Source organism: Syngnathus leptorhynchus, chromosome 15 (genome assembly GCF_054491065.1).
Source record: "Syngnathus leptorhynchus isolate UIUO chromosome 15, UIUO_Slep, whole genome shotgun sequence".
Taxonomy (NCBI): domain Eukaryota; kingdom Metazoa; phylum Chordata; class Actinopteri; order Syngnathiformes; family Syngnathidae; genus Syngnathus; species Syngnathus leptorhynchus.
This window is the reverse complement of record NC_141209.1, coordinates 2,281,705-2,303,114: the sequence shown is the minus strand read 5'-3', so window position 1 is coordinate 2,303,114 and position 21,410 is coordinate 2,281,705. Positions and strand designations below refer to the sequence as shown.

At 42.7% G+C, this 21,410-nt stretch overlaps 3 protein-coding genes across 12 annotated transcripts in view; all 3 read right to left on the bottom strand.

The window, feature by feature from the left end:
* The window catches only part of LOC147045017 (nardilysin-like), a 52,820-nt gene extending 47,210 nt beyond the window's left edge, over positions 1 to 5,610 (bottom strand). Inside the window, exons 1-3 of one of the 6 annotated variants that reach the window (XM_085931222.1) lie at positions 3,211 to 5,601; positions 2,652 to 2,684; positions 2,224 to 2,371 (exon numbers count right to left, since the gene is read on the bottom strand). In XM_085931222.1, the coding sequence (XP_085787348.1) occupies positions 2,224 to 2,272 (49 nt within the window). In that variant the 5' untranslated portion in view covers positions 2,273 to 2,371; positions 2,652 to 2,684; positions 3,211 to 5,601. Of the gene's footprint in view, positions 1 to 2,223; positions 2,372 to 2,565; positions 2,628 to 2,651 lie in introns of those variants that run through there. The other 5 variants (XM_085931224.1, XM_085931220.1, XM_085931223.1 and 2 more) reach the window with 5 other exon arrangements.
* A 412-nt stretch (positions 5,611 to 6,022) lies between these two features.
* On the bottom strand, positions 6,023 to 9,567 carry LOC147045016 (TLE family member 5-like). The gene is made up of 7 exons (XM_085931227.1): positions 9,130 to 9,567; positions 8,464 to 8,561; positions 8,307 to 8,370; positions 8,179 to 8,223; positions 8,043 to 8,105; positions 7,896 to 7,970; positions 6,023 to 7,817 (listed from the first exon to the last, which is right to left on the bottom strand). Exons 1-7 carry the CDS (start codon positions 9,154 to 9,156, stop codon positions 7,551 to 7,553), a joined length of 639 nt encoding a protein of 212 aa, XP_085787353.1. The 5' UTR covers positions 9,157 to 9,567; the 3' UTR covers positions 6,023 to 7,550.
* Positions 9,568 to 10,003: 436 nt separating this feature from the next.
* Positions 10,004 to 21,379, bottom strand: LOC147045015 (guanine nucleotide-binding protein G(q) subunit alpha). 5 transcript variants are annotated; one of them, XR_015068356.1, is made up of 9 exons: positions 20,425 to 21,377; positions 17,093 to 17,277; positions 16,866 to 17,020; positions 16,648 to 16,776; positions 15,788 to 15,916; positions 15,223 to 15,548; positions 15,077 to 15,135; positions 14,542 to 14,671; positions 14,297 to 14,445 (listed from the first exon to the last, which is right to left on the bottom strand). XR_015068356.1 is itself a non-coding variant. In XM_085932265.1 (8 exons), the coding sequence occupies exons 1-8, from the start codon at positions 20,558 to 20,560 to the stop codon at positions 13,836 to 13,838; spliced, it is 1,209 nt and encodes a 402-aa protein (XP_085788391.1). In that variant the 5' UTR covers positions 20,561 to 21,351; the 3' UTR covers positions 10,004 to 13,835. The 5 variants fall into 5 exon arrangements, 3 of the variants coding, with proteins under 3 accessions (XP_085788391.1, XP_085788394.1, XP_085788393.1); XM_085932265.1 differs by lacking the exons at positions 15,077 to 15,135; positions 15,223 to 15,548 and adding an exon at positions 10,004 to 14,026 and having other exon boundaries at positions 14,292 to 14,445; positions 20,425 to 21,351; XR_015068355.1 differs by having other exon boundaries at positions 14,418 to 14,445; positions 14,542 to 15,135; positions 20,425 to 21,379.
* Between the last annotated feature and the right edge of the window lie 31 nt (positions 21,380 to 21,410).

Here is a 21,410-nt window from a genome sequence, read left to right as displayed (position 1 = left end):
TTTGCCTGCATACTAAAAATGAGCATTATGATCAAACAAAGGTCACATAATCCTACTTTGGAGAGCAGAGTTCCATCACTTTGCACAGTATCGTGTGTGTGTGTGTGTATACGAGACTGCACGTTGCTAGGCAACCGCATTGTCATTTTCACCTCCAGTGAAAATGATTTTGTGAACTCACCCAAAAGTGCGCACCCGCCCTGTGTGACTAATACACACACATTCGTTGATATTAATTATAAAAAAAATATTCTGTTGCATATAAAACCACTAATAACAGTGAAATAGAATGGAAAAATGTTTAAAAATGACAGCTATGATCCTACATGACTAAAGTTTGAAGTTTGCAAGATTTTTTTTTTTTTCTACACTAAAAGTATTAAAGTGATGTTCTTTGCAACTTGCTCGTCATTTTGTGTGTTGTTTTCTTCTTCTCCTTTTCCCCCTAGTGACTTAAATAAGGCCAGTGATGATAGAATGAGGCAATCTCCACTCTTTCGGGCACTTGTGTGTCCGTACGTGTGTGTGTGTGTGTGTGTGTGTGTGTGTGTACGCGAGGCGCAATCATAGCAAAATGAGTGGAAATAAGGAATGTGTGTGTGCGATTATTAAAGGGGGGAGGCGGGGTGTGCGGGGGGGGGGGGGGGGATAAGCCCGGCCATGGCCGTCAGCGAGGATTTAGCGATGAAGAACTAAAAGGTCTCTCATCTCTCCTTCTCCCTTGCCGTCTATTATTAATTGCCATTGTTCAATAGTGTCAATGTCCTTTGCCTGTCAAGCCCCCCCACCCCCCTTCCGACTTGCGACCGCCTTCAAAGGGAACTTTGACGCCGAAAGAAGGAGAAGCGCCTCCAGCCTGGAGTTTGCTCACACTGTATTTAATCTATCCTTAAAATGCTCTGTACTGTATGAACAAAAAGAATGGAGAAATATCCCGCAACGTCAAAATGTTTCAGTAGTCACGGGGAAACGGACAAAAAGCAGCGGGAGCGAGGAAGGCCACGCAAAATGACAACAATGAGGGAGAGGAAAAACAAACAAACATTCATTCCAAAAAAATGTGCGGATTTTTCTGGGCGCCGTGAGGTTTGACTTATACGAGCGCTGTATGGTGGCAGCTGATTGGACTCGCATCACAACAAACGGCACTTTGGCAGGCTTCCATCTGGTTACCCTTAGAGGTCAAGGAGAATTAAACCAATATCACTGCTGGACTGAGAAGCCCAGAGAGGAGCTGAGTGAAATGAGAATCCTAATCAAAGCCTTTGTGATTTTCAATGGGATCTGTCAAAAACATTGGAGTGCTCTCCAAGTCAAGTGCTCGAAAAAAAATAAAAGTACGCCGTCGAACGAGAGTAGATTGTCACTGATTAATATTTGAGTATTTCAAGAACTGATCTTCCATATAGCAGCAAGGGGATATTTTTTTTGTATTCAGAGCTCATACTTGAAATAAAATTTCAAAAGTCCTCCAGTCACGGTTGCGTTGTTTTACCGCAAAATCTATTTATCAGGCTCGGCCTTGACGAGCTCACGTACGACTGACAAGTGGCAAACTGCATATTTTGTAATTTCCCCGCTTTCAATCTGCACTTAGTTGTTATCCTATCAAGGGGTAAGGCATTTATTCAAGGTCCAATTTGGGTACAACAGCCGCTTGAAAATGCTGACGCACGGTAAGGCCCGGATTTCTGGCAATTTCCCGACGGGTCGGTCGGCCACATACTCAGCTAAGGCCGATATATGAATCGTCTCTGCTTCTGTCTCGACACCCTACCCCAGAGCCCTACCGAATGAAAAAGAAGGTGTCAGCGAGAGATGGGGAGGCGGGATTGAGCAGAATGGAGTGGGGGTTACAGAGCGGTGGAAGGAAATCGATGTTCCCCGTGCGATCCATACAACTCTCAATTATCCTACTGCAGCCTGTCGCCGGCTACTCTTGAGAAGATGAAGAGGGAAGATGCCTGGAGCAGGAGACCCAAGAGGACGGAACCCTACCTCAACCTTACTGCAAAACCCTAATTTGACATCCTAACCAAGTTTCGAAACAAAAAAAAACGTAATTGTCATAAAAAAGTTTTTTGTGGCCTACAAATTGCCAGTACAGTACAAAATAGTTTTCTTTTTTTACCCTAAAAATACCCATTACAGTGCAAAATCATAAATAACATTTTTAAAAGGGTTGAAACGGTTTGGAAAGTTTTTAAGATCATTGAAACCTACCTTGGTGGTGCTTGAGTGGAAGATGATGATGGCGTGCATCTGGTCGCATTAGTCACCTACCTTGGTGGTGCTTGAGTGGAAGATGATGATGGCGTGCATCTGGTCGCATTAGTTAGCTTCCTTTTTTACCTCTGTTATAATTTGACGCCTGAGAAGGAGAAAATCAATCAATCTCGTGCCAAAAAAATTGACATTAAGACAACCAGCACCTGATTAAAAACACGAGCAGGTAGCTATGACCGCATGGTCATTAGCTTAGCACTAAGCTAATGACCACGCGGGAAAAAAATGTTTTGTCATTCTTTTAAAAGCAATGTTTCACTATTTGTTCGACAAACTTACAATTTTCTGAGAAGCTTAACACAAAACAGAATAGAATAATGTAATAGTGTCCAAAACGGTTTAAAACTGACAAGCTGAAATTTCACCTGCGTGGAAAAACCGGCCAATGCTGCGTCCATCTGTCACAGTAGACTTTTATGAGAATGTGGACAAAAGAAAAAGAATAATAACATGTTCTGTCTCGAGTCTTCACACAAACGGATGGCATAAGCGCGTCTGCCGAGCGCCGAGGAGCAAAAGCTAATTGTGGACTTATCGACATTGTCTCACAGAAGCAATATTCATAATTGGTCATGGCTGCGTTTCCCCACCGATCGTATCGATCCCGACCCAACATGTTTTGAAGCTGCCGAGCAAGAATAAAAAAAACAAGGAAACGCTGGTTACGATCAATACTTGTTCTTATTTTGGATGTTTTAGTCTTTTATTTACTAAGAAGAAAAAAAAAACACGATTTTTATGTTTCTGTTCACTTCTAATCATCCAAACGAAGAGACGTGGCGGCAACGAAAACGTAAAACACATGAAAGCTAGCAAGCGACATGACACTTGTATAATTGAAAAAGTGTATTTAATGACCTTGAAATTTAGATAATTGCTATAAAACATACCTGGAGTCGAAACAAGTCGATTATGAATGCTCACCTTTTACTCAACTGTAGGTTTTTTTTCACACTCATGAATAGGTTTGCCTCCCCTTCCATCTCTCTCTCTCTCGCGTGATCTATTGATCTCGAAGCTGTTCAGTAAGCTAGCGCTGAGTTAGGAGAACCCGGCCGCCCTTGTAGATCGGAGCGACGGCCGCCTACAATTCATTCAAATTGGTCCTCAGCGCATTTATTTTTCGCTAGTGTAGCGGCATCTGTATGTTTTAAAGTAGATAGATGACCACCGCGTGTTTGTGTGTGGACATGTTTACGAGCCTCTATTAGAATACAGTAAGGCTTATTGTGGAATGCCTTGAGATACAAGTAGCGAGATTCGAACCATGGAATTTTTGCTTTGACTAGCGAGCAAAACATTCTTCATGGTATTTTTCGAAATGGTTCAGCCGTAGTTAGCACAAAAGACACGTCGATGTGTCCTAAATGGAAGCAAGTAAACCTTTTAAGGCTCATAAGCACTTTTATTGTTGTTGTTTTTTTGTTTCGCTTGTTTAACAAGACAGTGGTGGCTTTGAGCAAAAAAGCCACACTGAAAGTTTTTGAAAACCACACAAAAAAAAAAGACAACTGCGAATTGTCTGCACCACCGTATACTTTTAGCTCTCAGCTGTTATTTTTGTACCTATTTTGAGGGAAAGCCCTACACACGATAGCGATTGTGCTATCTAGGCGCTTTACTGCTTGTATTTTAATCAGCTACAAAAATGTACAGCAGTAACCTGCGTTTTTTATTATATTATATATGTTTTAATATATCAAGAGTGTGATGTTTATTTTGAAACCCTTACAGGAAACCTGTAAATGACCTATATTGTGATCATGTGCCATAGCGATAATATGGTGACTTAATGAGCAATGTGTGCTTCATCACTAGATAAAGGGGACGTCAGCAACAAAGAGACAGTAATTAAGACTGTGCCATTTCCCTTCTCACATCACATCTATTGTCTGGAAAGGTGCCTCTCATTATGATTGATGGGCCTTTTAGTTCGTTTGTGTGCGTGTGTCTAATGGTTGATAGGGCCCAACAAGTGGTGATGATAAAGGTTCAAACTTTGAAAGCCCGATCTTGGTTTGAAAAGTACACAGCGCGACCAATATGGGTGTTTTGAGACAAATGCAAATTCTGACATTTGGCAGATTTACTCAGCCAATTAATTTAAGACATACAGTATATAATGATTTCAAGAATTTTCTTTTTGCTTCGTTAATGCTCAGAATGACAAAGATGTGAATTACAGGCAGAACATGCATCTGCTTTACGATAATTTGACATTTGTTTAACTTGAGCATGAGAAAAAATATCTGATATTTATATTATATATAAAAGTATATTTGATTGATTATCTTTATCAAGTGTTGTAACGTGTTAATAGGTCAAATTGAATGAAAAGACAATGACAAAATAAGCACCAAAAATCTGCCAAATTTCTTAATTATTTCACACATGTGACGTCACGTGCAGGCCAATTGTTCAGATGCGTCATGTTGTGAGTAACAGCGGCCCACAGTGGACAACTTGTGCATTACACTCTCTGGACATTTACAGACGATTGGCCATTTGATGTGGTATGCCTTGGATCACAAGCTGTTACTTTCCATTTATAAATAGATGTTGGACATATGATGTGTTTTGCTTTGGATTATAAAGTGTCGAATTGTCGCTGGAGAACTTTAATGCCCCGTTGCAGTCGTCACATTTTTGCAGACGGCATCATGAGCTGATCCGGACAACAACAAACAATCCAGTGACAACTGATATAAAGAGAGAAAATATTTATAACTGTGTGTGTGTGTGTGTGTGTGTGTGTGTGTGTGTGTGTGTGTGTGTGTGTGTGTGTGTGTGTGTGTGTGTGTGTGTGTGTGTGTGCGCACTATTTATAACACCTTTGATTAAGAGGTCAAGTGGTGGCAGAGAGCGTTTTTTGTTCCAATTTCACTGGAATTTGTGATCGGATATTTGCGTCTGTGCCAAAATAATTATAATGGCAACAGGGTCATGTTGGGTGGCCCTATTTTTTTTTATTTCTTTTTTTTTTTTTCCCCTGACTGAAGTCAGTCAGCAGTGGGGTGTGAAAGTGTCCTTTTCTTCTCCATCTGTGGTCTCTTCTCAAAATGTTTGCCTTCTTGTAGTGTTGTGCATGAGTGACTGGTAATTCAAATCGGGTAGCAAATTGGCCACAGTGCAAAAAGAACACGCTTCAAAATGGTAAACGTATAGAATAAGCATAGAACCACTTACTTCCTTCTTGCTTGATTTTCAATTGTTGTCACTACGCATTTGCTTAAAAATGAATACAAAACTAAAGTCTGCTCTTTTGGCTGTAATTGTAGCTGGAGCCATGTGTCTTTTTCTTTTTCCTACTCCTGTTTATTAGTGTTGGCTCGTGAGTGAACGATTCGTTCAAAACGAATCTTCTCATATATCTCAATCATATATGTAAGATGATCCGAGTCGTGTGGTTATCAAACTCCGTTTATTTGTGAGACAGGGGCCATTCACATAGCTTAGAGACATGTTGACATGTGACATTAGTTAGGAACACCTGAAAATTGGCGGTGTACCTAATGGAGTGTCCGAGTGACGTCACAGATCAATCAGCGAGTTAAAAGAAAAAAAAAGAATCAATAAGAAAGCGTAGCGAACGATTCGGTGAACGATTCTTTTGAACACTTTTTTGAGTGAACCGATTCTAAAGATTCAGTTCACTTCAAAGAACTGGAATGCACATCACTATGATTTCACTCCTCCATGAAATTCCACCGTTGAGAGGTAAAACAGGCAGCAAGTGTTCCAATCACATATTTTATTTGTAAGGCACCAGAAAAGCTCCCTTACTGCTAAAAGCGCCATGCATTACTTCTTCTCATCGTTAGCGTAGTACTCTTGCTTTCTTAACATCTTTTATTTATTTTTTTTAACATACGCAGTTACACACATGGTTTGTTTGTTTTTCCATTATCTTTGCACAAAAGAGGATCATACATTTACAAAGTGAGGAAACGACTTGCAGAACTTGAAACAAAACGATGCGCTCGCACACACGCACATGTGCTATTTTCATGAGGTTAAAAAGCAGCTTTGAAACATACAAAAATGCTTTAGAAAATACATATATTGATATATTTATATGTATACAAATTGGCCCTTCACGGCACGCACGCAAGCAGACGACACACACCACTTGCATGGGAGAACATATCAAGATTATTACTATTATTGTTATTAGAAGCAAAAGAGCACACGGACGACACTTAAGTGCTTTTACTAAATCATAAAAAAAAAAATACAAATGAAAATACAGGAAAAATAGAATCAAAAATACTGAATAAAAATGAGAACAAAAACCTAATAAAAACAAATGAAGTTCCCAAAGTGATGTTTTTAGTCCTCAAAGCACTTAACTCGTCGTGACGTCATAAGAACCAATGACTGTCATTCAACTACCTTTTATGGAAACCTCCGTTTCATTTACACAACGGTGTCAGACAGCAAACTTGTTTGAACGAAAATGATTCACAACTTTGTCGTTTGCTGCAAAGTTTGAATACGATAACAAAATGTAACCATTTTACAAAAGGGGGGGAAAAACGTTTTTAAATTAAGGTAGTCGTTTGACATGAATTATTTCAAGCAAGTTGTCATTTTGCTTGTGATTTTTTTTAGTGGTCATTTTTAGTTGGATTTCTTTGAAATGTCTGAAAATGTATACATTTGACAAGATTTAAGTTGTAATACAAATCCAACTTTTGTTTTTTTAATCTCAAGTAGCGCCAGTAGGCAAAACTGCAACAAGCGTACGAACTTTGACAAAAAGGTGCAAAAAAAAAAAAAAAAAAAAGAAACAAATTAAGTGTTTTCATTTTTTTGTTACATACACACACTCACTTGATCTCCCACGCACGCACGCTGTCTAATGTGCTCACAGCAGTGTATTCTTTCCCCCCTTTTTCTCTCTCAAATGTTTTACATGGATAGGCCAGTGGTTGGCCAGCCACTTGCTAAATATATGAGGGGGAAAAAAAAAAAACACCTTACGTTTAGTCAAAGGTAACAAATGGCTCGTTGGTTTAACTCTGTTAAGTGTGCCGTGAGAGGCGAGCTGACTCCATTCTGATTTGTGCCATTTACATGTGAGGGAGGGATGAAAGGAAAAAGAGTAACATGAACTCTTTTACACTTTCAGCAGATTTTTTTGTTTGTTTTTTTTTTGTTTTTTTTCCCCCGCTCGACCATTACAAGCGCAACTATGTACACGTGACGTCGACTGAGAACCAACAGTCCGCCGACGCCATTTTGCAGCCCCGACAGACGGTCCTCTAGTCAGACTTGTCGCCGTCTTCGGGCCTGGGCGGCGGCCTGTCGGCTTGAGCTTGGGCCTGGGCGGCGTCCCCGCGGGCCTTGTCTTCCTTGGCGGCTTGAGCGGCCTGGCCGTGCGAGTAGTTGGCCAGAATGGAGGACAGCGACAGCAGGCCCGAGCCGGACGAGGCCGCCGGCAGACTGGGCGGAGTCAGGCCCAGGGGCAGAGGAGCCACCGGGAGAGCCAGGCCCTGAAGCTGCGACAGGTGTTGCACCTGCAGCTGTTGCTACAAACATCGACAACATGTCATCATCCTCGTATAGATGCGACATTTTTCAATTTTGAAAATGACATTGTGACTAACCCGTATGATGGAGTTCATCTCGGGCGGTGTGACCTGCTTGGCTCTCTCGATGGCCCCCATGACTTGCTGCTGGTGCTGAAAGAAAACACACAGATGAGAGGACATAGGTGTGAAGTTACACACAAAGCGTAGCTCCGTGGCATTTACCTCCTGTGACAGGTAAGGTAGCACTTGAGCGCAGATGCCGTTTAGTCTCTTGACTATTTCAGCCTGAGTGGGAAAACACAAGAAAGAATGAGATAAGTACAAGTCGGCGACGTGCGCGCACGGTCTGATTTTTTACCTGTTTGTGCATTTCGATGTTCAGTCCGTAAGACATTTCGTAATACTGAAACGCGCACGAGGAGACAAAGCACGTTAGCGTTTGTTCGTCGAGGTCGATTCAAATGGACTTTTTAGTCACGTTCTCACCATGATGTAGTGACGCTGCATCTCGGACTTCTCTGATGCCAGTTTGTCACATTCCAACTTGAGACTAACAACAATAAAAACAGAGGTGCAACGATTAGTCGACCAAAAAAAAAAAAAATCAATTACTAAATGAATTGCTAAATATTCCACAAACTACCTGTGGTATTGTGCTTGAAGGAACTGGAACTCATCTTTGATGCGATCACACGAGTCAGAGGTGGTGAACTTGAGAGCTTGTCCGGACTGAGCGGATGCCTGCAGACAAAAATCATAACAAAAGATGATAGAGATGCCAACAAACTGGGATTTTCACCATCACATATTTTTACAAAAATGATTCTATCAATTAATCCATCTAAAATGTTTTTTTGCTTTAGAGTGTATCACAAAATCATTCCCCTTGGATACTATTTATGAATCAGTTGTTGTTCATTCGGCATCGTTAAGTGAAAAATGACGTAATGTCCAATGCACTGAAAAACTACTAAGAACAAACAAGCGTATTTGAATGATGGCTGTATACATTGGAGTACATGCATTGACAGTGAACGATGCTAGGCTAGGCTAAAATATTCGTTACAGCCGAGCTAACGCGCGGATCAACAAGATGGCAGCATTACACTTGCGTGGACATAAGTGACAAAAAAAAAATTGGCAAAGACGTGACTCATTGTGGGGAGGGGGAAGAAGAAAAAAAAAGGTCGTTTTTTTGATTGTCCTACAGCGTCAGCTAACGTTAGCATAGCTTAGCCGCGTTGTTAGGCTAACGCAAAGCAGCCAGCTGACTGACTGACGAGTTTGCGCCAAGCGAACAACAACTCACCGAGTGCCTAGATTGAGGAAACATCATGTCAGCAGCCAAGCAACAGCAGCGTCGCTCGCCGAGGAGTCTCCGTCGCGTCGAGCCCAAGCGAGCTGGCTATCCCGCTAAAGCGAACGCGTTCCCGGATATGGGATTTTAAATGATTGCTATTCGCACTTTGTACCCCGTCATCGCTGAAGAACGCTAGCTTTGCGTCAAAAGCACTCGCCGACACCGTCTTTTGCTCGTCTTTCCGACAAGACAAGACTATACAATAAAAAGTCCGATTTTTTTTTTTAGAAAAGCTTTACAAAGAAATGCGATTTTTGTCTATATATTTCCTAATGACGTTACACCTCCCCTCGGGAAAGTAGATGTGTTGACACATGAGCCTGCAACGCTCCTGCATGTACTCTTCTTCGGTGGTGTTTTCCCCTACGGGGCAAAGCAGAGAAGGAGAAGGCGAGCGTAGCGCCACCAGTTTACAAACTCGTTAGCGTTCTCTTGTGGTGAAGAGGTGAACTGAAGGCAACCCCACCGTCGCAGTTGCTTGGCAACTGTAGGCCAAGGCCCGTATTTACCCCAAATTCGCTGAATTTAATCTTATGGAGACTTCGTAGTTGTAAAATTATTTCACATAAAAGAGTTGTGAAATGAAAAATAAGCTATATTTTGATCCTACAAAATGGTGGAGGCCGGCAAGCGTTTGCCAACGTATCGAATGTCACCTTTCCGTCAGGGGTCATCAAAGGTTGCCAACGGTTGCAAAGCCATTCGCAAACACTTTAAATGATACAAAGTTTATTGGCACCAAAAAACATTTGTTACTTTCCAAAACACTCACGAGTATTATTTATGATTATTTTTAAGAACAGCCGCACACATGATCAGCAAGTATAGGAACAAATTTATTTCAATGTTTAAAACAGATAACCTTGTCATTATGTTTGTTTAGAAGGCGGCGATAATGACCATACATCATGTTTGAATGAGGATCAGGCAACAGTGGTCGAGAAAAACAACAAAACAAACGCATGAAAAGACATTAAAAATTATGGCAGAGTTATGTAAATCGATAAACGGCCAACCGGAGCCTAAAGGCTTCAGTCAATACATCCAAAGCCCCTTGCTTGCAAAAAACAGCACATGCAGTAATTATAATTACAGTTTCTTATTTAAAAAAACAAAAACAGCAGAGTATTATTTAAAAATGTCTCTTAGAATATAATCTTCACCCACTTAATCATCTATCCTTTTGAGTCTCTGGTGTTGTATCATTTAAAAAGAGAATGGTGGAGGGCACGCGGGTAGGGGGCATCTCAGGTTGGCAGTGGTGTGTTGGCACTTTGAGAGCCTGGCACGCTCATATCACACATCAGATTTTTTTTTTTTTTTTACACACATTACATTTAAAATAAAATTAAAAAAAACATCATTCAACAGCTGAGCTTTTAGGAAGAAGCGAGGATGGGAAGTGGTCCTAAAATCATATAAAGAATAGTGTTCTGGTCATTTTTTTTTTTAAAATACAGAGTAACAAGAGCATCAAGGCAACAAATCAGAGAAAAGTTGTCGTTTTAGTGAGAAAAATAAACAGTGAAAAATTGAAGTGTCATGCAAACACTGCCCCTCAGTATAAATTTAAAATGTGCCAAATAGTACACCACTGTGCAACACAAACTAGCACAAAAAAAATAATACAATGGTCAGTCAACATTTTTCACTCCACACGCAATTAACACTTAAAGGAGGTCCTTGGCACAAGCAGAAGACGTGTTATTTAGTACTAAAAAAAAAAAAAAAAAAAAGGCATTTTCTGCCAATAAGAAAAAGAAGTACAATGTATTTCTAATTACTTTTTATTTTAACGTACCCTCCATTATGTGCAAAAAAATGAGGCGGATATTTGTACACTTCTATCGCGTCTAGCTCAGGGGATGTTGATATTTGGAAAGATTTTTGTTATATATTTGGCTTTTGGACTTGGGGATAATCGTGCAAAGCCAAGGAAAATAAAGTTAAATACTAATGTACTTAAAAGTGTTTCCTTTTTTTTTGCCATCATTACATAAGACATTTTCAATTGGTTTTTAGCCTGTGCAGCAGCCTTTGGGTTCCATCAATTAGTAGTGTTTCCTATTATGAATGGCTTTTTATTTTTCAATATAATTGTTAAAAATTGCACCAATTACTGACAGCTTTAAGGTCAAAGAACCCATTTAAGATTATTAACATTCGTGTATTCAAGAAAAAATAAATAAATTCACGACGGGCCACATGTAATGCTTCAATGGGCCGTATATGCCCCACAACCGCAGGTTGCCAAACCCGAGTACATCATAAGGTTAAAGTGACAAGAGGCCAGTAAATTGGATGGATAGGATTAGGACGGGGCTATAAATTAAATTATTTCCATGAAGTAATCATTATTTTCCAAACAGTTTCGAGAAAAAATGAATTCATTATCTAGATAATTTTCCTACAACGTTAACGTTACAACGTTCAGTTGTGGGTTTTAGCCAACACAGCTTCTTGGCAATTGGCGAACATTGAAATACTTTTGGTTTTTGTAATACATCAATATACTGCATGATGTCGAATTGTGGCTGTGACTGGAAAAGGGGCGGGGCTAAACATCCTTAACATTCAGCCTCTACTCATAGTCAGCATCTCTGTTTCTGCATGTACTGTGGTAGCCCTTCATGACAATGACGAATTAATAAGTCACCTGAAGAAAAAGTTCCATCGGTACTTCACTGGCACCGGTAAAGCAAGCCTGTAAAAATGCCGGAAAACAAATTACAGTGCCAACCGATCCAAAACACTGTTTAAAATATACATTTTTTTTTTTTAGGCAGGTAAGCATTACAGAGCTGTCTCTAAATATATAAACCAGAGGAAACACCATTTAAAAAAAAAATAAAAAATTGTGAGGGCTTCTTAAAATAGAAAATAGTTAATGTCAACAATGGAAATCGGCCCCGAAAAAAAAAAAAGCAGACACTGAATACAGTCCTTACAATAGAAGACATTCCTTGCTTTTTTTTTTTCCCCCTCCTTTTGTTGTTTTTCTTTTTTTTAAACAGCAGTTCAGACTCAAGTGAGGCTCCATCGTGAGAAAAAAAACAAAGAGAAAGCCTTACTAATTAAACACAGTTGAAATTATCAACACCTTCAAACCTGGTCCATAAATTAGATAAATAAAATAAAAAGACTTAAAATCATCACCATATTATATATATATACTGCTAATTGACCACATGGCTCTGTGACGTCTGCTTTCGTCATCAGCAAAAAGCCATAATCACAGTATCAATACTATTGATAGAGAGAGAAAAAAAAATCTTTGAAGCTAACTTTTTTCTTTTTCTTTTTTTCTGTCGTCATGTTTATGCCAAAGACGGTGTACCACAGAGCATTTTTGTACATGACTGTTGTGTATATGTATTTACAAACAAATATACACATACATCACACTTATTTGCAGATGTGGAGGAAGGTTGGTCATTGCTCTTCTTTTGCCCACCTCACTCGACAACGGCAAACCATAGTTTTTTTGTTTGTTTTCTTTTAAAAACAAAGTGACTATACAGTAAAAAAAAAAAAAAAAGTAAACAGAAGCACATCCTGATATATAATAATGAGTGAGCGACAGCGTTAGGAAGCGTCTGATTGGATAGCGTGGAGTGAGAAGATTGGGGGGGGTGATGGACTCTCCTGGGGGGGGGGGGCAGGTTTGCGATTGTCCCTGCGAATCCTAGGGGGGGGGGGGGGTGAAGCTGTGCATTCAACTTAAACTGAAATCCCAAAAATACTTCTCTTAATTTAAGTGATGATGGAAATTTTTCAAACGAATATTTCTTGAAAGTTACAATTTGCTAAAATTGCTGTAGCGACAAATTATGATAATTTTTCAAAAGGTCAGCAACAATCAAGTGGATCCATTTCTTGCCCCTCTCGTGCTTTGTCTTTTAACACCTTGACGTAAACCAGGGGTGTCAAACATCATAAGCGGATGAATTTTCTATCCCAAAAAGTTGGACGATGATTTTTATGCTCATGTAGAAAATGAGGTGAAAATAAAGGTTAGATTTTTAGAAATTAATTTAAAAAAAAAATCCAAAAGTCAATTTTCCGGCCTGGTACTTGGGGTGGGAGCAGTGCCCCCGAGGACCCCCCCCTCTAGCTCCGCCAGTGCTTGAATTGTATCTAATTACATTCGTAAATTGAGAACTATCTGTATTACTTTGTTTTACGTTTCAATAAGTTTGACACCCCTGATATTCTAATATTCAATATATTTACACTGTTGAGAGGTTTTCATGTTTTTGCCTTTTTTTTTTTTTTTCCACAATTGCCCTTCTCACACACTGGTGGGTACATTCATCGATATGGAGGCGGAGACCAAGCCCCGTTTTTTTTTTAGCGTTCGTCCCCCGGCGTCCCTTCCGGTCACCGTCTCAATGTCGAGTGTGCCAGGCCCATCAAGGCAGCACTTTCTCTGACACACAAAAAATACGCAAGAGAGGGGCGGGTGGTGTTTCCTTTTTGTTGTTGTTGGTTTGTTTTGGCTAAGGGAGGGGGGTCTGAATGCGCTGAACAAAAAAAAAGGGAGTGTGTGCGAGTTTGTGTGTGTTGCGTTAAAAGTCGAGCGCACTCGAAAAAGGAGGTTGTGCAAAAGGAGAGAGAGAGAGAGAGAAAGGGGGCGGGGCTGGTGGTGGGTGGGCTCACACCAGGTTGTACTCTTTGAGGTTGAGCTGTAGGATGGTGTCCTTGACGGCGGCAAACACAAAGCGGATGTTCTCAGTGTCCGTGGCGCACGTGAAGTGGGAATAGATGATCTTGTCGCTGTCGGGGTTTAAGTCCACAAACATCTTGAGGATGAACTCCCGCGCCGCCTGCGCATCCCTCTGCGGACCTGCAGGACAGCAAACCAGGACAGTCGGGCTCATGTAAAATGGAGTTGTTGTTTTTTTATGATTCAGATTGAATATGTGATTAAAATGAAATTAAACAATTTTAAAAAAAAATAAATACAATTATTATTATCGCTTTCAATGTATTTTTCAAACGATGTAAAAAAATACTAAATGTGCATTAACATAAATAATACAAATGTTTTGGCAAAAACTAGTGCTTAGGGTTGTCTTTACAATCTATTCTGGACCAATTTACAAGCTTACCATCAAACTCGGGGAAGTAGTCCACCAAGTGAGAGTAGGAGATCTTCTCCTCTAACAGGTCCTTCTTGTTGAGGAAGAGGATGACGGAGGAGTTTTGAAACCAGGGGTAGGTAATGATAGTCCTGAACAGAGCTTTACTCTCCTCCATACGGTTCTGATGAGCAAAAAAAAAAAATAAATAATCAAATTACATTTATTGTCAACCACCGCGTACTGGAACTTTGAAGAAACAGTTTGTCGGGGGCGTGACCTCGTTGTCGGACTCCACCAGGACTTGGTCGTACTCGCTGAGCGCCACCAGGAACATGATGGAAGTGACGTTCTCAAAGCAGTGGATCCACTTCCTCCTCTCTGAGCGCTGACCGCCCACGTCCACCATCCTACAGGGTGGGCGCCAGGGCGCGCAAATTACCATTTACGCGAGGTTATGATTCAAAAGGGGTGTGACGCTACGTTAATTCACGTAGCGTCACACTCCTAATGTTTCAACTATCCTGAGACGGCTTCAAGAAAGGTTTGCTTTGCTTCGACAGGTTTTGAATCCATCCAAAGAAGAACTGTTTATACGAGACATGGACACAAGGGTGTCCAAGTTTTTTTGTTTTTTTTACTTTGCCAAATAGATACACGATGGACTCAACAACCCCTTTAGAAGCAGACGAAGCAGAGATCGTTATGCGCCGCGTGAGCGAGTCATGCAAGCCACCACCGAGGCATCTTCACTTTGAAAAAGGTTCAAAATGGATGCCGCCCGTCCGGCGAAAGTCAAGGCATTCATCGGTTACCCGCTTCTTGCAAAGTGTAACGTCAACACGCGTGTTTCCAGAAGGTGTCTTTAATCCGTCTTTGGTGATAAGAAACACTGATTAATAGTCGCGCGTATCCTCGAGAGGTTTCAGCTTTCCAGAGTCCTTCTCCTTGATGAGGTCACCTGTCAATCTTTGGGGAGATTCAGGTCCCACTTTCATTAAGTCTTCACTCAACTGGAATCCTTCACACCTCTTCCGCGCCCTTGTCAAGCGGTGATCCCGATGACACCGTTTTTGAGCGGCTAATGATGTAAACAGACGCACAGGTGCGAGCCCGTAGACCAGGTGAAGAAGCCTGGTCTGCGCTCGGGTTGACGGCGCAATGCTGCCCTCTAGTGGTGGCCCGGGACATTGCGGTCCGTTGAGATCTGGTGCCATTATAGGCCCTGCAGGACCACGCTGCCCAAAAATAGCGCGTCCCTCCAATGTGGGAAGGACGACCTGGTTTCTTATGCCAGCCATAAAGGAAAAGAGACGATGAGGAGCTGACCCATTTACCACCATCGGGCACCAGAATGTAGGACTTTGTGTTCGCTTTCGATTATTGTAGTAGTAGTAGACAGCGAGGGGCGGGAGGGAGCGAGGAGTTATTTTAAGACACGTCTTATGGGGGAACGAGTTACTGGTGTCAGTTTAAAAAAAAAAAGAAATTAGCCGCGAGCCTGCCGAGGCAATATTTCTTTCTACCTGAAAATGATGCTCTGCAAGTCGAAGGGGTACTCAATGATGCCCGTGGTGGGAATGCGCACCCTGAGCACATCCTGCTGAGTGGGAAGATAGCTGGGATCTGCAATGCGATCCAGATCGGAAAGATAGCTACAAGGCAAGCCGGCCAGAGAAGAGAAACAGACAGACAGACAGACACAAAAGAAAGACAGGAAACAGTTACATAAAGCGTGACAGCCAATTTGTGCAACCCGCTGCCAAGTGTGGAAGTGTGGCTTGATCCTGTCAAGGAAGCTCCTCGGAAAAAAAGGCCAACACTCAGATAAGAAAAAAAAAAACTAAGCGGAAGTTTGTGTCACTGGTCCACCAACATTGTTTCAATCATGCATGAACTTGATAGCCTCCGAGTCGAAAGACAATCGGTTAAAATGTTAGCATTTTTCCTTAAGCTAGCAGTTAAGCTAAGTTTTTTTTAATTAAAAAAATAAAATTCCGATTAAAAAATAAAATAAAACTTGCTGACAGTGATGGTGGTATCAGTGACAAAAGTAGAAGGAAAGTCCGCACTTGGAAGCAGATGAAGAAGCTTTGGACAACTGTCAAGTCAAGGAGGACAGGAAGTTAGTTTGTCCAACTTCCTGAAGGATCTTTGACACAGTTGCAAGTCCTCTTCATCACACATATGAGGTGGTTGCGAGAGCGCAAGCCATTGCTTTCGGTTCTGGAAGACAGAACCTCAACTAAAACACAAATCACTGATGTCTATCTAGTTGAGCTAAACAACTTTTCTTTTTTTTTTTTCCCCCTCCAATTTTCAATTTGTTTAGCTTGCGCTCCATCAGTGGATTTGTGCGGCGGTCCTGGTATCACGTCAGGGGTACCTGAAGATGACATTCTCCAGATCAAAGGGGTACTCAATAATGCCCGTGGTGGGAACACGGACCCTGAGCACGTCCTGCTGGGTGGGGACGTAGCCGTCGGCAGTCACGCGATCTAAATCGCTAAGGTAGCTGGAGATATACATACATGTGGCAAACACCGACAATCTTTTTCCTTCTTGATACCCGATCGTTAAACAGTCTTAATACTTTGGACGTACTATTTGGTAGAATCGGAGAGCTGGTACTCTCGGCGCCGATCGTAGGCCTCCTGGATCCCCGGGTCGGACCACAAGCACTTGATGGCGACGATGTAGTGCTGATCGAAGCCGTTGATCTTTTCGATGTCCACTTCTTTCACCAGCATGGCGTTGGACTACACACACACACACGGCAAAGAAGTCAATCTCCGAAGCGTCGGGGTTCATTTGACGCTCACGTTTCTTACTCGATTCTGTTCGTATTTGTAAGGGATCTTCAGGTTCTCCGTGGCCCGGATCATGGCCTGCATGGAGGTGAAGATGTTTTGGTAAACCAGACGGATGAAGCCTCGCTTGTCTTCGTCCGAGTAGCCGGCGCCGTGGATGATCCTCATCTGCTTGATGAAGGTGCTCTTGCCGCTTTCTCCTGTGCCTGAGACGCAAAGCAAAAAAATAGTTTTGTCATATCGTATGAAAAACTACTATTTACTGCACCAGCTTGAATCATTCCATTCCAAAATTGCTCTTTTGAGATTTCAAATTGATTGATTTAATCGGTTGCAAGCGCTCAAAATTGACTAATTAGCTTTTATGGGCTCCTTGAAAAGTGAGCACACCACAATGATTTCTAAGGAGGGGGAGGGAGGGTGCGCTAATTTAATGACGTTAATTAATCTGGCCTACATTCCAACTTTGCGACGACAGGTGACAGCGTGTGGAGGGAGTAGGGGGGGGGGGGGCTTAGCATTCCTTTAGCACCCCTCATCGTGATTGTCAGGGAGGATACGAAGACCAAGGTAAAAAAAAAAAAAAGAAATTCAACTGGAAGCCAAAGCGAATATTTGTGTCGAAATCCAAAAGCCTCAGAAGCGATTCCCAAATGCGGCCGTCCGCTTTGAGTTCGGCAACTTTGTGAATCCAAGCGGGATCGGGCACATGCGAGCTATCTGTAAAACACACTCATCTCATCACCACCTACATTCAAGGTTTTTGAAGAGCAGCCATATTTCTGTCACCATGGCAACCCCTCTTACTGTCTCTTTTTTTTTTTTTGCTTTTCCGCTTGTGTCTTTTTTTTCCCCCTCCATCCCATCAACCCCTTTGCTCTCTTCTCTTTTGTAGCAGACAGTAAATAAAATATAGAAGAGGCTAAAAAATTTAGGCTTATCTGAGGGTCAGGCTTACTCATTAAAACGTCTTAATTGAGGATTCCATAACCCTCTTTCTCGTCTTCCGAGGCTCGACGTTATTTATAAATAATAATGCGCCATCCTGAAGAAACTGCCAAGGCTTTGTCCTGCCACGAGACATCGACAGTATGTGGGACGCTCGCCACGTAGCCTCAATCGCCCCAAACCTCCAGAGAATCAGCCATGCCCCCGTTTAGGAATCCGTTTCATGCTAACCGGACGATAGCTAAAATTGCTAGCCAATGTTGAATTGGTTGTAGTAGCGGCATTTGAGGAACATTTGAGTGGGGCGTGGTTTTCGGAAAAATGTTGCCGACTGTATTTGAGAGCGGAGACAATGGCTTATTTGGTACCATTTTGATAGCTTGTTTTACATGCTGGCCAACTCGTTCAAATCTCCTTCCCTGTTGCCGTGTCAGACGCTCCCTTATAGGCTCTTTCAAAATATTACCTACACCTTAGCTCACACACACAGACACACACACACACACACATACACATACACACACACACACACACACACACACACAGAGGAGCAGAGCTGGAAGAACCTTATTGCCATATATGATCAAGAAAAAGATGGCCTGGCATCACACGGAAAGGTCATCACTTCCCTAAGCTAACCTCTCATCCTCTCTCCAAAGACAACCTAATCGATACCAATCGCCGATACGATCGAGACAGAACCGATGAAAACTCATTGATGAAGATTAGAAAGACGGACTACGGACTTGAACGTTCTGGAAGGGTTTGTGTAGCCTGTCCAAAGCTTCAAACTTTTTTTTTTTGTTTTGACCAAGTAGAGGCAAACCAGTGGTGTGTGCAAGCAGGAAGCTAGCTGCCTGCATGACCTGATATGGTGACCGAGCGCCGGCAGCCAGATTGTGGGCACACTGCAGAGCGATTTCAGTTTTTTTTTTGAAATTGTGGCTAATTCTGCTCTTCTTTGTGCTGCGTTCATTGAGCTCGGGTGCACTTTTGACGCACCCTCAAAGAATACGCTGCTAAGACTAAGCGTTAGCTTAGCTTAGTCTACACTGACTACTATTAAGTCGTTATTTTTACATTGTACAACAGCTAACAATGTTAAAACGGCATGAATTTTAACTTGTCCGATGGATTTCACGGACGTCCGATAAGCTAAGGCAGCATCTGACAAAAAAAAAAAAAAAAAATGGTACCAGAATACATTGGGGAGCTTCAAGTGTCCGCCATTACGTATTGCCATTCTATAAATGACACTTGTGACTCTTCCTGCTCCCTGCAGTGAGTTGTGGGGGCTCCAGTTCTGCCACGGGCCTGGGAATAATAGCAGGAGGTGGGGGGGGGGGGGGGGGGCTAATAGGAGTCAGTGACATCTCAAAGTCTGAGCGGCGGCTGTGTTTAACCAAGCCTATTACGACCTCCTGCGCTAATCCGGCCTTTGCATGTCCTTATCCGGACGTTCACGGAAAAGACTTAACCCGTACTGCTCGGGGATTTTTATTTATTTTTTTCCTTGCCTGATGTACCATCACCTTCACCAGTCTCATGGGAGGATGGAGGAAGATGACAAAGAATAAAAAGACATGGCGGAAAATAACGCGGTTTCGGCCAGACTTGTCCGAAAAGTGTACTGTACACCTAAGCATCTTTCGATGTGATCTTAGTGACCTTTCTTAATGTCAGGCGTGTTGCATGCTCCGCTACTTTAGTTTTCCTCGTTTTTTTGGACCGTTCTTTAGTTTCGGATGAATCCCAACGTCAGTCCTGGTTTCAATGGATTCTCGATTTAAGTCCTATTTGACAAATGAACCTACCGGGTATATTTCTAGAATTTGGGAAAAGACAGCAAGGAACTGAGACCCTGAATCCTTAAACTGCGATGCAGACTTCCAAAACATTTACCCACCGTGCATGTTTAAAAAGGAACGGTATTGTGCAAGAAGGAGGAACCTGAAGAGCAGTAGGTTAAATGTCTCATCTGATGACAAAACCACCAAGGCAAATGCTTATTTGCGAGGGCGATTCGTCCATAACATCAACTAGCATGTGGTGGCCTGTTAGTGCCAGATGCTTTTATTAAATAACTTCGACATGGAAATGGAGCTTCCCAGTCAAAACATGCACTCCCACTAATAACACCAACATCTGTGCAAATGATCCTCCTTGCACCAGGTCCAATTTTTAGGCTTTTTTTTTTTTTTAAGCGGGATAATATTCATTTGCAACGTCAAACATGCATGAATGCATTTGTTGGGAGAGAAATAACACTACTCTCCCTTGGCTCCCAGCTAGCACGTTTGCTAGCATTGGGAAGAAGAAGGCCCCAAGGAGGTAAGTTTTCTATTTCAAAAAAGATCTTTTGGAAAAAGACGATGCATGACAGTGATTCAACACGCTGCACTCACCGAGAAGAAGTAATTTCAGTTCCCGCCTGGAATCTCGCTTGTCTCGGCGAAGTTGCTTGTCAATTTCGGCATTGATTCGCTTCGACTCCTTCGCCTCCTCGCTCAGGCAACAAGCCATCATGGACTCCAGAGTCATCCCCTCCGCTGTGTTTAGCCAGCCCCGCTCGGACCCGAAAAACACTCAGCGTTCGGCGTTTTCTTCCCACCACCGGCACCACCGCCACCTCCCAGCGAGGAAGAAAAAAAAAATCAGCTGCGGTCCTCGCGTGGACGTGGGGCGAAGGGGAGGGTCGCTTGGTGGTGGTCTTGTCGGGACCGGACCGGGCCAGGGAAGGAGGAGGAGGGGGAGGGGAAGAGCAGCTCGGGGCGTCGCTGCCAAGTTGTCCCCGGTCTTCTCCGGTAGGGAGTCGGGAGAGGACGAATAGAAGGGCGGGAGCCTCCACTGCCAGATGCGCAACTCGTCTGTTTCTCGTGCAAAATGTCAATTCTATCTCCGGGAAGATTGCGGCGCTATCGCGTACATCCACAAATCTGGAGCCGATGCTAGCAGGCTAACGCCCGGGTAAACGCCGAACTAACGGACGGCACCGCCGCCTCACGAATCTTGCGCCGCGGACGCCTTCCTTTTTTTTCTCGTCTCAAAAAGACCGACAGGCGGCCTGCAGTGATTGTGGAGCTCGGAGGGGTTCCGCCTTTATGATGTAGCGATAGCGGCGCCCATCGCTCCAATGCGGTCCATTTTCACGCTAGAATGCGGCATGCAGGTTGTGTCGCCCGCCCCCCCTCCTTCCTTTCGCTTAAAATGGAGCCCGAAATGAGGTGGTCTCCGCTGTTGGAACAAGGTGGGCAGCGAGTGTGTCGGCCAACCTGATGCATAACAGGGAGGAGGAGAAGCCGGAGTGACAGGAGGAGGGTTGCATGGAGACCAATTGGGCGGACGAGGTGGGTGGAACCAATGCACGCGCACGCACACACGCACAAATATT

What these genes read in the sequence shown, in the direction of transcription:
- LOC147045016 (XM_085931227.1), bottom strand. Translation starts at nt 9,156, where the DNA reads ATGATGTTTCCTCAATCTAGGCACTCG. An exon ending in TTCCTCAATCTAGGCACTCG is followed by an intron (nt 8,562 to 9,129) that starts GTGAGTTGTTGT and finishes TTTTGTCTGCAG; the next exon opens with GCATCCGCTCAGTCCGGACA. An exon ending in CTTCAAGCACAATACCACAG is followed by an intron (nt 8,371 to 8,463) that starts GTAGTTTGTGGA and finishes TATTGTTGTTAG; the next exon opens with TCTCAAGTTGGAATGTGACA.
- LOC147045015 (XM_085932265.1), bottom strand. Translation starts at nt 20,560, where the DNA reads ATGACTCTGGAGTCCATGATGGCTTGTTGCCTGAGCGAGGAGGCGAAG. An exon ending in CTCTCCGATTCTACCAAATA is followed by an intron (nt 16,777 to 16,865) that starts GTACGTCCAAAG and finishes GTATATCTCCAG; the next exon opens with CTACCTTAGCGATTTAGATC. An exon ending in CTACTTCCCCGAGTTTGATG is followed by an intron (nt 14,027 to 14,291) that starts GTAAGCTTGTAA and finishes GCTGTCCTGCAG; the next exon opens with GTCCGCAGAGGGATGCGCAG.